Source organism: Polyodon spathula, chromosome 25, assembly GCF_017654505.1.
Source record: "Polyodon spathula isolate WHYD16114869_AA chromosome 25, ASM1765450v1, whole genome shotgun sequence".
Classification (NCBI taxonomy): Eukaryota; Metazoa; Chordata; class Actinopteri; order Acipenseriformes; family Polyodontidae; genus Polyodon; species Polyodon spathula.
Genome location: NC_054558.1, coordinates 18,414,248 through 18,428,211, shown reverse-complemented (window position 1 = coordinate 18,428,211; position 13,964 = coordinate 18,414,248). Strand labels below are relative to the sequence as shown.

The following is a 13,964-nucleotide window of genomic DNA, read 5'->3' as shown; positions in this document are numbered from 1 at the left end:
GCAAAGAACTGCATCTGAATCAAGGCGAACTGTAAGGGTGGGAAGCATATTAGCATTGCGCAGGCGTCACTGCAATGCTTCTTTGCCTGTGGAATTGCACAGCACAACATTAACAAGCATCTCAATTCCTCACTGTTAATAGTCTTTTCAGAAGCAATTTTGAATAGTTAGTAAGCATGGCATCTAACGATCTAAGCAGGTATAAAAAATCATACAGCACACAGGCAATGTTTATCCCCTTAATCTATACGTAACTGGCCATACCCTTTTACATGAGATGTGTTGCTGTCACTTTTTTTTGGTCCCTGCACATGAAATAAGTGTTTCACTAGACTACACTTCAAACTATTTTTAATTAATCCAGTAAAATAAAGTATTGAGCAACATTTTAAAATACAGAAAAATATAAAAAGCAGTAGTTTTTTTGGTATATGTTCATATTCAGCAACGCCAAGCTTATAACAACTGCCTCCAACTCAGCACTAAAAATGTTAGCCGTGATTCTGCGTGATAAGGAAATTGACAGAGCAGTATGAATATTAAAATGATTAACTGATAATAGCCCAGCAAATTGTAGCGCATTTACAGTAAGTAGAGGTTTACGGTGCTGTTAAATCAGATGTAATCTCTCCTTGCCATTTTAATTTTATCTGCTCTGCACATCATTATAATGCCACAGATTAATAAGAGCATGCTGCGGCTGTGTTTTCTCCACCTTTAGGGGAGCCGGGAGGATTTTTTCTTTTTCTTCTGTTGTGATAATGAGAGACTCTAATTATTTGCACGCTAATGGATGAAGTGTAATTAAAAGTGCCTCTGGCTAATTCCCGTCATTATCGGCTGCCTGATACTGCGTTCTATTCTCCACACTGTGTCAATGTATCATTTTTATTGGCCCGCCTTCCACTCCTAATGATTGGACAATTAACTAATTCATTCATACATTGCATTGAGGATGTCAAGTAGGATTACATCAGAATCAGACAGCAATGTGAATTCATCTTTACTGTGTGGGGTGTTATGCAATGACGTTTGGAAATCGTAATCATTAGCAGCGAGTGCTACCCTGGGCAGTTGATTTAGAACAAGTATAGGCATTTCTCACACAAACGTTGTGCTCATTTGTGTTGAATCGCTGTCCAAAGCTATATACTAGAGGTGTTCCTGGAGGGCCATTCTACTCCAGGTTTAACAGGTAAAATGATAGAATTAATTACTTTGGGGTCTGCATGGAGGTTCCGTTGGTTTAAGTAAACCATTTAGAACATGGTTGGAACAAAGACCAGGAATTGAAGGGCCAACTTTGAACCCTGTTTTATTGGCGGCGTATATACTGTATGTCTAGTCAGTGGATCATATGACATGTCCAGGGGATCCCATGTTAACCAGGGGATTTGCAAATACGGCAGGTATGTATTTCTTTAGGAGTTTCTTTTGCACATTGAAAACTGGTCAGGAAAAGGTTTACTGCCCCCACCCCCACCTTTTTTCAGCATTAGATATTGGCTGATGAAAGTTTGAGCAATGCTTTTTTTCATTTAATGGAAGAAGTAGCTGGGAATACCAGAAGACTTGAATTCAGTGTCATTTTCACTAGTTATTCAGTAGATGACTTGGAGGCTAATGCTTTTTTATATGCACTTGTATCAAGGACAGTACAACTGCAAACAGGATAAAACATTCCAGATTGACTCTTGCATTGAAACAAAACTAATGAACATTCAGATGTTCCAAACTTCTGAGGTTTCTAACTTCTAACCCTCTATCAAAGCATTAGCAATAATCTGCATAACCATCACAAACCCCTGCTTCTCAATTAAAGCTTGTACGCTGTAATGTGTGAAGCCTGATCAATTGACAACATTAAGCATAAAAGCAGAGAGCAAAGGCGTACTTCATTAGGCAGAGTATTTCAAATGTATTAAAAGGTTTTTGATCTTAAGTTAATTAACATTTCAGTGTAGTTATGCCACATTGCTATCATCACTGTCTACAGCCTGGTTTTGTAGCCAGTACCCAGAATTTGAAGGTCAGCAAGCCTCTAGTTTTTTTTTTCTTTTTTTAATACAACACGCAAAACTTTTCAGAGTTTAAAATACAGCACGCTGTGGTGTAATATTGTCAGTGTTCTGATTTAGCATGAAAAAATCAGTGAGCAAAAAAGTGAGTCCGCTGGGCTTCTGTCTGATCCCAATGCCTCATAAGAGGTGAACTTTAAATCATGTGCAGAACTGTATGTTATCCAAACCTTCCAGTCTAAATCTGCTCTGGTCAGACACCAGTTTGCTTGGGGTCCACAGCCAGGTTGCAGACAGAAAAGTCAGGAGTTTCCCTAGCTTAAATGAACCCAAACTCTTCAAAGTCAAAGTTGGGGCAACTCTTACGAGTGTCTGAGCCTTTGGGACTTATCTTGGATGTCACATTTGTAGTCATTAAGTGCTATTGTCCTCATTTGACGACGGGTTGCTTTGTAATTTTTTGGAGCATTTTTAACTGGTATCTACCTGTTATTTTTATTTTCTCTAACTATAGTGTTATGCTAAATTACTCTAATTTTGTTTTGTTAACTGTAAAAGTTAATATTAAATGTATCAGATTATTTAAATACAGCTTGTATTCTGATTTCTTCAAAGAAAACATGATTTGGTACTTAATGGGCTAATTAAGCAATAGAAGCCTGGTAGTTGACCATATCAGGAAGGTAAGAGTAATGTCCAATAACCAGGGTTTTATCACCATTAGAAACTGATACACTGTGCCTTTATTGTTATTGTAAACATTTTATTTTACATTGATTTATTTACATTCTTCAATGCTTGGCTTTGCTTCCGTTTCCCTATTTTCAAGCCAGACATTTTCTGCGGTCATCTATCATGTGACAGTGCCCTGCAATCGAGCATCCTGATTGGTGGATAGAAGTTCTGAGGTTTCTAATCTGTTTTATCCCGGTGCTGTCTTGCCTCAAGGACACTGAGATCCTGAACATGGCCCTGCTGACTGGAAAGAGGGTTGTGGTGCCAGTAAAGGTGGTGGCGTTGAACCGGGACGGCACTATGACAGATGTGTCTGACTTCACTGACTGCCACTCCACTGATAACGAGGTGCTGAAGGTAAGCCACTGGCGCTTCTGGGGAAGGTGACGGCTGTGCAGAAAAAAAAGAGGCTGTACCTGAGCACAGCAATAAACATCTCAAAGATTTAATGGTTATGAAGCTATTCATGCCACAATAAAAGCTGCTTAATGAAGTAATTCAGTAAAGCAATTTTAAAACATTGTAGCTTTACTCTTGCATTGGGATTTACTTAATAAAAAAGAATGTTATTAACTCTACGAAGAAAATTATAAATTTTTCTGCCAAGTTGTTACATTGTACTTGCTGTGCTAACAGTAAAGATTGTACCATTTGAAACGCCTTGCTAAATCGACTTTAATTAACTACTGAATAGCATACCTGTATTTACCAGTAGTTCCCTCTGATGTATCTCACCAGGTATACTGAGGAGTTACTTTAGTCATAGTGTTAGCCATTGATGTGATAAAGTTGAATGCTGTTAGAAACAGTTGACAGTTTTTTAATGCAATAATTATTCTTCTGTCGCTCCATAGCAGGACTTTTAGAGAAGATATTGTACAGTAACACCAGTGTTTCTTAAAGGGTACATAAGGACCTTTTTGTTTTATTGTGTTACGTGTTTCCATGTGTTGCTACAACTATTTATGTAAGATGTGTGTATTGTTATTTATTTTATTTTTTTAACATTTTGACCACTTTTTTATAACTTTTATTCCCTGCCTCAAGATGGCTTCCCAAGTACCCGCATGGACCTCTCAGAATTACATTTCTCATCATCCTTCTGCTTACATATGTATTTTAAATGGATGTGTCAGTGAGCAGGATGATGATGGGAAATGTAGTTCTGAGAGGTCCATGTAGGTACATGGGAAGACATGCGGTTATGTATTTACAATGATATTACTTTGTAACTGTGTGTGTAATTATTAGATATGCTTCATGTACATGTATTACTGTAGCTAATCCAGCTCATAGCAAAACTGGAATGGCTCTGGCTGCTGTACAGAGGGGTTTGTTTCATCCTTACAGTAAACATAACGGGTGGAGATCTATTTACCAATGGAGACACAATGACACAATGAAATGCAGATTCCAAGCACATCCAGTTTGGATCTTTCTATGGCTAATGCCGGCAGACGTTGTTGTCTGTGATGGTTATTATGGTCTGTTCACTTGGAACTAGGACCTGTGATCGACAGAACTCATTTTAAACAAGCCACCCCCCCCCCCCCCCCCCCCCCCACAAACAGAGGTTGAAAGCAACAATCTGTCACGCCTGACCTTGGCTGGAATTGAATCGGTGTCCTGGAGCTGAGAGGCTTCATTGTCAATCCGCTGAGCCCCCCCCCCATCCCTGTGGGGAGATAGTGGCTTTGATTACCTGCCAGAGCTGGCCCAGTTTAAAGGCAGGACTCGGATGAGAACTCTGGGACAGGCTCGCTACATGCAGCTGGAGGGCTAATGGAATACCGAGGTTGTTCCAGAACACGATAAGAGAATGTTGACAGGTTAGCCTGGAGGACCTGGCATCAGTGAATGTAATGTACATTGTCCAGCAGGTTATAGTATCAAAGCAGCCTGGGTTGTTATTCACTACCAATTGACAGCGCAAGGGCATTGTAGAGACCCGGACACAACCTAGTGTGTATTTTCCTTTCATATTCACGAAATCAGGGCTTTGTAGAACCTTAACTGTTTAAAATGATTATTCATTTCCAGAGCAGCACAGGTCTGCATGGTCCAGGATGAATGTCACCAGGTGAATGGTAGTATAACAAGGGTTGCTGTTTCAATCAAATTTAGGGGAATAATGCTTAATCAGATTTTTACAAAGGCCAAATATTTCCAATTGACCCCATTTGATAAATACTATTGTGTATAGTGATATAACAGACATTCTGTTCATGGGAGACCTTCAGCATTTTTTTAATACAGCACTTTAATATTTTTTTTCCATAACAGAAACATACTATGGAAATGTAAATCATGTAAAAATAAAAATATAAAGGCAGTGTGCTCATCATCCACTGCTTCATTTATTTCAAAATGTTTTTAGTTTTTTTTTCCCACCACTCCATAGATTTACAAAACGATGAAACATAAACAACAATGCTGGCTTATCTAAAGCTGTAATAAAACTACTGTATTTAGAGGTCATGGTTATAAAAAAAGAAGTTGCTATGTACCAAAACATTTTATAGAGCATTTGATTTTTTAGGTACAAAAGGCTGTGGGTGTACAGGTACACTTCAATATTACAAGGCCATAAAGTTAACTGAATTCAGCTTCTGAGTCAAATATTATTTTAATATTTTAAGTGTTTTTTTTATTTTTTCTTCTTGAAATAGGCCTATAAATAAACAAAAGCTTATTCCTATTGGATTGGAACATCAAGACTGATCAGATCAGATCAGGAATACTAATAATATTAATAGCCTTGCTTTTCCATTGCACTGTTCATGCACTGAATCATTAAGTGTTATGCGTGACTATTCGTCTTGATGTTTCAAGGACCATTCATCTTCCTAGTTAGCTCTTTGTACTGTACATTAAACCTTGTCAAAAATGCCGCAGTCAACAGGCCTCCAGCTGAAAGTGCAGCATCAAATAAAATGAAACGTTTTGAGGAATTGTTCCTCACCTGTGACTCTTTCAGTCCGTGGCAATCCAGGACCTTGAACAAGCTAGGTCCTTACATACTTCATTGAACATGTTGGTTTAATGGAGCCATTAAAGACCTGGTTCCAACCAGGCTTTGAGCTGGAATTCACTGACTGTGCCACAAGTTAGAACCAGTGGCTTAAAGGATGATCTCACAGGGGTAGTCTTCCAATGGGGAGCATCCAAAAAAAGGCCTGTTACAGTGAAGCACACAGTTCAACCCAATCAATTCAGAAATATGCACTGGGACCTACTCTTCAGTAGTATTGACACTTGATTGGTAGGAGCAAGGCTGTCTTTTTTTGATATATAGGAAGTGTTTGAATATATTCCCTTCCCAATGCAGCACTCTTTTACTAATGGGCAAATCTGCATTCTCTAGTACGCACTTGATGCATAAGCAGCATCACAAGTGCCAGTGGTGGATGTTGCTTCCCTTTGTTAGCTGCATATAGCGTGATTGACCACAGGCAGCTGTCAAGGCCATCCTTTACAGCCACTCCAGCCCTTCAGCCTGTTTAATCTTGAACTGAGAAGTGGATAAATCACACATCTCATCAACCCCCAATCCGTATGCAGGAAACTCAATCTCAGTGCAATGATAAAAGTTTACTTTGCAATATGACTTGTTTGACAATGTCAGAACGTATCCAATAGTATCTATCGTGTGCTGCTTCCCCTACAATACTAGAGGCGGTGATCGCTTTTACAGCAACGTTTTGCAAGTCAAATGGAAACCTTCCCTTCCTAAGACTTTTGCCATGTGTTTTTGGCTTCTATTTTGAAACAATGTGATAAAAAAGAGAAATGTATCAGCTTTGTCAAAAGGGGTTTCCTGAAAAAGAGATGCATCATCTCGACAAGGTTATGCTCGTAAAACATTACAAAAAAGGATTATTATAATACTCTAAATATACTTATCACTAACAAGGTGATCACAAGGGGAATACAATTGTACTTGAAGTATACTCACAGCAAGGTACCAGTGGTTCTGTAGATGTTAACCTAAATGGCTGGTGTCACAGAACCCAATTAGCACTATTCTTATCAATACTTTACCTGAAGTAAAATCACTGATTGGTGCTAATCATGGTCTGTGAAACCAGTTGTTAGTCGGATAAGCACTTTTCAAAGTGCAAATTAATTCTTAAGAAATTGTACTATAATAAGATTTGACTAAGTTCTTCCTAAAGAAAAAAAAAAAAACTAAATACCTTTGAGAGCTCTGGACACCATATGTTAGAGCTTTGAGGTGAGCAGATATTAATCACTCCTGGGCATAGCAGAACGACTGCTATATGAAGAGAGAATGAGGATGCCTGTTTATCCCGAATCATTCATTATGGGAAAATGAGTTGTATAAAATACCAGACACAGAAGAAATGTGCAGTCCTGTTTGCTTAGAGTTAACGAGCTTTTAAAAATATACTGCAGTACAAAAAAATAAACGCTCAATGAAGCATTGCTAAACTTTTATTGGATTCTATTCATCTTTCTGCCACGATGTGCTGCAGAAAGCCCTTCAATTAATTAATTAAGCCACTGAAAATGCAACATGTGGTTCTGGAGGCAGTGGGGAATAACTGTTAATACATTCTCCAGTTTCGAACAAATGACCTGTGCTGATGACAGAAGTTGTGGGGTCTGCAAGGGGTACTTAAGCTTGTTTTTAAATATATATATATATATATATATATATATATATATATATATATATATATATATATATATATATATATATATATATTTGAGTTTAGTATGCTATGTTAAACTTTTTCTGCAGTGTTATTGCAATTTTTTTCATAAATGTCAATTTTACTGCTCAAGTAAGAAACTCCCTATCCGCACGCAATAAAACCTTTACAAATGGGAGGCAGAAACAGCGTACTGTGATACTACACTAAATATGCTTTTATATTCAAGCTTATTATGGTTAATGTGATGAGTTTAAGGTACCTCATAAATTCAGAAGCAATTTGGTGTAAAAATTAATGAAGCAGACTTGGGAATTGGAACCTAGTGTTGAGCAGCGTTGTTTAACTTGTAGTTGTAATTCTCAGCATCAAACCCATCCATACTGGTTCATTTCACATGGTGAGATTTGGCAGGATTCCGTTGGAACCTCTCTAGATTTCAGTTGTTCAAGCAACAGATGAGCAGAAAAAGAACAAACAGAAATGGTATAACAAGATAATCAGAATGAGTTGATTACTTCTTTCACTTTCAATGTAGTAGCCGCATTCCTAAAACTTTTAAGATCTTATTTCATTTTTCAACAACTGTCTACATTTTACAGCAAGCATCTAATATATTGCCTCAATCATCTGCAGTGTTTACATGTTTTTATGTACAATTTTGAAAACAAAGAATACGATGGATAAAAATCTCTGGTACCTTCCAAAGACTGCATCACCAGAAACTGGATCTAATGTATCCAGTAATGTAAAATATTACCTTTTGACAACTCACAAACAGGTAAGAATATAATTAGGATTTTCTTATGCCCATTAAACAGTTACCAACACAGTCTCAATTATTAATACTCACTGTATGTACAGTATGTACCTTGAGCAGTTTCAGACATGCTGAATAGGCTGATTGACCCAGCAGTCTCTCCACTGGTGTGAGTGGTTCAGCAAGCTGCTGAAACTGGAGAACAGCCCAGAATAGTTCTCAGCAGTCTATAATAGTTCTCTTCAGGTTGTTAAAATGACATCGTAAAGATGGGGCAGTCACTGTGACTTAGTTATGAATCTGCAACAGAGAAGAATAAAGTGTAAAGTGTAGTCATTTGGAGGCCCAGTTTCAATTCTGTCTCATTTCATAAGCCACACTGATGAGGTTGTCTCAAAAGAACAGAAATGGAAACTTTGTAACTGTATAATTATCAGTAGGTTGATGAGTTAATATTACTGACATCAGCATAAGACACATACTTGCCTCTGGACTACAGAGCTTGCTCTTTTTATTAAATTCAATGGGCTGAAAGACAGAGATTAATATGAATGGAAAAAAGTTATTTTTGCAATACCTTTTTCAGCAACAGTGGTTTTTTTTTTGTTTGTTTTTTATGAAGTGCAAGTGCTGACCAAATAAAACCAAATACAACTGGCAATCTGACATTTCTTTAGGTAGAAAAGTGTACTAATATATTCATGCAGTTGTATCCAAGTCCTGTATTCCCAGTTGGGATCCAATGACCCATTCTTTTGTGTCTCAAACTGTACTTATAAAAATCTAAAGTGGTTTGCATCATAAAATGTTTTTATAACTTTATAAATAAAGTATGAATGTGGAATGCTGCCAGCAATATTTCTTATTCATTTATGTATTGTAATGGATATACACAGGAAATATATTCAAGGGTAATGGGGAAAAATCTGGTCAAAGAGCCAGGATATACACAACGCATTACCTTTACGCTTACAAAGGTTTTATCATCTTTTTTAGATCAATAATAAAAAAAGCATTTTTTTTTCAAGAACATTTAAAGCTGTAGTAACCTTAATATGCATGAGTTATTTTTCTAACATGAATAGCTAAGCTATGACAAAACTACAGACTTGTTAATAGTCATTAACCATTTTTTTTCACAACCATTTCTGTTTTGTCTGCCGGATCAATACAATATCATTTTCACAGCTCCATGGAGCTAGTAACACACTGTTTTTCAGTATGGGTCCAAGGCCCACCCATATCAACAATGTAAAGCTGTGCAAAGTTTCAGGCAGGAAACGTGAAATACACCTGCAAAAATTATTAGATTAACAGGAAAATATTTGCATCCATCACCAAAAGTCAAACAGACATTATAGATAAATCCTACGTTGCCATAAGCATTTAAGCCTAATATGAACCTGTCTTTGCAGTCTATTGCATTTACCTACCCCACCACTGTCATTTCATGCAGGGGGGTTGACAGTCAGTTACCTCCCTGTCAATCAAAAGTTGAAGGCAACATCAGCACCAAGTGGACTTGCACCAAAACCAAGCAAGACAACAATGTCATGATATATGCTTCTGTCAGGCTGTTTTAAACAACTGTTTCAAACTGTCCTTTTCTCTTACATGCACCATCCCATTGGAGATCACCAATGATAACTTACCACACAATGAGTGTTGTAGGAGCTACTTGTGCTCAGCCCACAGCTGACTCCTAAGATCCCTGATCCCTTTATTATCTGATCATTCTTCAGAGCTTTTTGTTCTATCTGTCTGCGGCACAGATAATCTTCCAAGCCAGATCTGCAGGCGTATTGGGTTTTATTGCAGATTAAGTTAAGTAATTGTTACTCCTGTTCGCTGCTTAATGTACTTGATTAATGTGATGTAAGATATTTATGATGCCACTGTCTGTAACAGATATGACAAAGGGGTTTTATAATGTGCAAAGCTGCTAAGGAAGTGCAGTTCAACTGTTTAAATTTCTCCTTGAGCCTGTTGTCAAAGTCAGAGCAGTTTTATTTGCTCAGCCTAGCACTTAGGGAGGCAATACCACCAGATGTTAATGGTCTGTAAATTACACTATTGATTAAACTAAGAATATTGATAGAGTGGATACGCATAACTAGATAATGTCTTCTAGGAATTCAAAAACACATAGTTTTCTGTCTCAAATATGGAAAGGTTACATTCAAAATTCAAATAAATTGCCTGGGGGGATCACAGGAAAAGATGAATGTTTAATACATTATTCAATGAACACAAAAGCCATAATTCTATTTAAAGGTTTACCTACATTTTTATATTGGCGCTTTTTTCTGTATTATTATTATTACAGGATTATGGTGTCGGCTCTTTCATGGGTATAAAGTACAGTTGCAGCAGTACACTGGTTTTACTTGGTTAAGATGTCTCTCAGTCTGCAATTCCTCTGCATGTTACTGAGTGTGTTCTCTTCTCCCTGCCCCAGGTGTCAGAAAGGTGTGACTACGTCTATGTGAACGGGAAGGAGATGAAGGGGAAGGTGAAGACGGCAGTGAATTTCACCTATGAGTACCTGAGCGCCCAGCTGGAAATGACTGTGTGGATCCCTCGACTCCCCCTGCAGATAGAGGTGTCTGACACTGAGCTCAGCCAGATCAAAGGCTGGAGGGTCCCTGTGGCCAACAAAAGGTAGGGTTATAACTAACAGGGCTGTACACCCTGCCTTGCAAGGAGGTAGGTAAAATAAAGCTACTGTAGGGTAACTCATAGTTGCACATCTGTATTTCCACCTATAATAAGAAGTCCAGGGTACAGCAGAGGGAGACTCTTATGTACTGTACTTTACTGGAATCATTCTTTCTCTAGCAGAAGGAGGCTTTCATCGTTGCACATGACTTGTTTTGCTGGGATTCAATCACACAGCACTAAAGCAAGTACTCATCTTTGTTTTGTGTGTTTGTTAAGGCCAAGCTGGGATAGTGATGACGAGGATGAAGATGACAGGAAGGGGAGGGGATGCACGCTGCAGTACCAGCATGCAATGGTGCGAGTCCTCACACATTTCGTGGCCGAGCAGTCTGACCCACGTGAGCAGCTGACCTACTTCCTGGGCCCTGATTGGCAGCTTGATATCACAGAGCTAGTCAGATACTTTCTGAAAGTGGAGGACCCGAAGATAGCCAGACTGCAAGATGGGAAGATTCTAGTTGGCTGTGACATAGGGGTGACCACAATTCAGGTAAACCTAAATAAAAAATGCACAGGACACTAAATCTATGACATTTTTTTTGGATTGTTCACACAGTAATAAACTATTTGGCCACTTAGCCGCTATGCTGGTCACCTCTTTACTAAACTATTCTGGAAATGTATTGTCTAATCTTCTGAGGCTTCAAAGAGTTCCTACATATTAATTAGGAAAATGCATATACCTCCTACTGCAAGATTGAGCAACACAATTAAATTGTTTCCTAATAAACTGCATGCATGGAAAATAGACTGCAATCCTAATATGTTAAAAATGTACTTGCTATGGACAAGCATTTAAATAACAATATGTGTGAAGTCAAACTTTGCTTAAGAGCATTGGGCTTCACTGTTCTTTTAACCTGGTCAGCTCTGTAATAAAGTGTAGGCATTGTAATAGTACTGAATAACTCTGTTTGAGCCTGTCTTCAGGTGCTGTCCCCTCTATCAGACACAATCCTGGCTGAGAAGACAGTGACAGTGCTGGATGACAAGGTGACCATCACTGACCTCGGGGTGCAGCTGGTCACTGGGCTCTCACTGTCCCTTCAGCGCAGCACAGGAAGCAACAGGGCCATCGTCGCCACGACAACCACGCAGGAGCTGCTTCACAGCCCTAAACAGGTAACTAGGTAGTTTAGTAAATAGATTTTGGATTAATTGATCTACAGTTTATTTTGTATTTATTCAGGAATAAACAGAATAAATCTGTCAGCAATAAGTGTTTTTGCATTAACTTGGTAATTGCTTATTTTTGGTTCCTATTGTACTATGTTTCATTGCTTTGCAGTGAATGGTTCCCCGCAGCATCATCAGGGGCTGCCATGTGCCTTTATTACAACCCTGTAGCACACAGCTGTATTACCTTGGTTATTCTGAATGGCACCCTCTTGTGGAGTTTTAAAACTACTGAAAAAGGCTGTTCAAATATCAAGAATATAACAGTATTCTTTTTTGGTTTTGGTTTTTTGCTCTTCTCTGTATGGAAATTAGTTACCCCAATTTAAGAGACCAGTTTGTCCTCTCAGTGTAGCACAATTTAAAATGTGATTTACATGTATGCTGATTACGAAAGACAGGCTCTGTCTGCCTGTCTCCACACTCCTGAAAAAGAAGCATGCTGCTGGAAGATACATCTTCATCTTTTCATGGAATTAAGAGAACCTTCTCATGAACTGTAGGGGATTAAGAGAAAAAAAAGTAATAAGCTAATTAAAGGGCGAATTCAACAAATCAATATAGGTTTATTTTATTAAAGGAGATTCATGATTTTAAAAGCCCCATTTTGCATTAAACCTGAATAAGTTAACACACACGATTGCCTGGCGTATCATATTGAATTTGTTGAATTTTTAACAACATTAACTGCACTCATTTTGTCTTGTTCTTCAGGAGGCAGTGATCAGTGCGTGGATTCAGTTTAGTGACGGCTCCATGACTCCACTTGATATCTACAACCCCAGCTACTTCACCCTGGCTGTGACCTCGCTGGACAAAGAGGTGGTCTCTGTTCGGAAGGACCCTCAAATGAATACTGCAGTTGTGGTTGCTGAGGGAGAGGGGCAGGGAGATCTCGTCAAGGTGGAGATGATGATTAGTGAGGTCTGTCAGAAGTCCAAGAGGAAGAGCACTCTGTCGGTTGGGAATGGGAGCCTCAAGGTCAAATTCGCTCCGATCGACAACCAAGCTAAGGTTGGCAGCAGCAGCGATTATAGTAATGACGGCAAAGAGGTAGAAAATAACAAGAATGTGCGCCAGCAGAAGACTGGAACGGATGGGCGGTACTATGGGAGCTCCATCTCGGACCGCAAGGAAAGCGCCATGAGGAAACTCACCACAACGGCAAAGTCTGTCAACCACGATCTTGACGAAGGCAGCATTTCCAGCAACTTTGGTCGAGACCACGGTAATCTCATTGACTACACCAACTTCCCTTCACAGGTGGATATATTGAACGGGGGGGCCGTGAAAGAGAACGAGCTGGCTCAATCTCCCCGAGTGCTGACTGATCTAGAGATTGGCATGTATGTTCTGTTGGGCGTCTTCTGCTTTGCAATCCTGGTGTTTCTTGTGAACTGCGTGTCTCACATGCTGAAATTCAGACACAAGCAAGCTTCAGTGCAAGGTCAAGAGAACATGAACCACATGCATGAATGGGTGTGGCTGGGGACTGACGCTGAGCTAGTGATGATCATGGCAGATGCCCCAACCCAGCATTATAAACACAGCACCACAGTCATAGACAACGCGTTGGGCTTGGAGAATGGTGCTAACCTGGTTAGCGGGACACTGCAGAAAACTGAACAGGGAGACATACTTGGCTCTGGGAGCTCCCTCAGATGCAAACACAAAAGTGAATCAATAAACTTGCCCACCAAAAGAAGAAAGAGGGTCAAATTTACCACTTTTACTTCAGTTTCCGTAGACAGTGGCAAACCATCCACCAACGCCATGTTAATGGACCACGAGGATATTAAATGGGTTGGCAAAGAGTTAGAAGGCATGAACTCCAAAGATCAAGAACACGTAGAAAAAGAACAACTACACCACTTGTAA

At 39.1% G+C, this 13,964-nt stretch overlaps 1 protein-coding gene across 1 annotated transcript in view; it reads left to right on the top strand.

Moving 5' to 3' along the window:
* Positions 1-13,964, top strand: part of LOC121300252 (transmembrane protein 132C-like) — a 44,634-nt gene extending 30,670 nt beyond the window's left edge. Inside the window, exons 5-9 of the mRNA XM_041228751.1 lie at positions 2,967-3,110; positions 10,648-10,850; positions 11,127-11,400; positions 11,841-12,032; positions 12,801-13,964. Of these exons, the coding sequence (XP_041084685.1) occupies positions 2,967-3,110; positions 10,648-10,850; positions 11,127-11,400; positions 11,841-12,032; positions 12,801-13,964 (1,977 nt within the window). The remainder of the gene's footprint in view (positions 1-2,966; positions 3,111-10,647; positions 10,851-11,126; positions 11,401-11,840; positions 12,033-12,800) is intronic.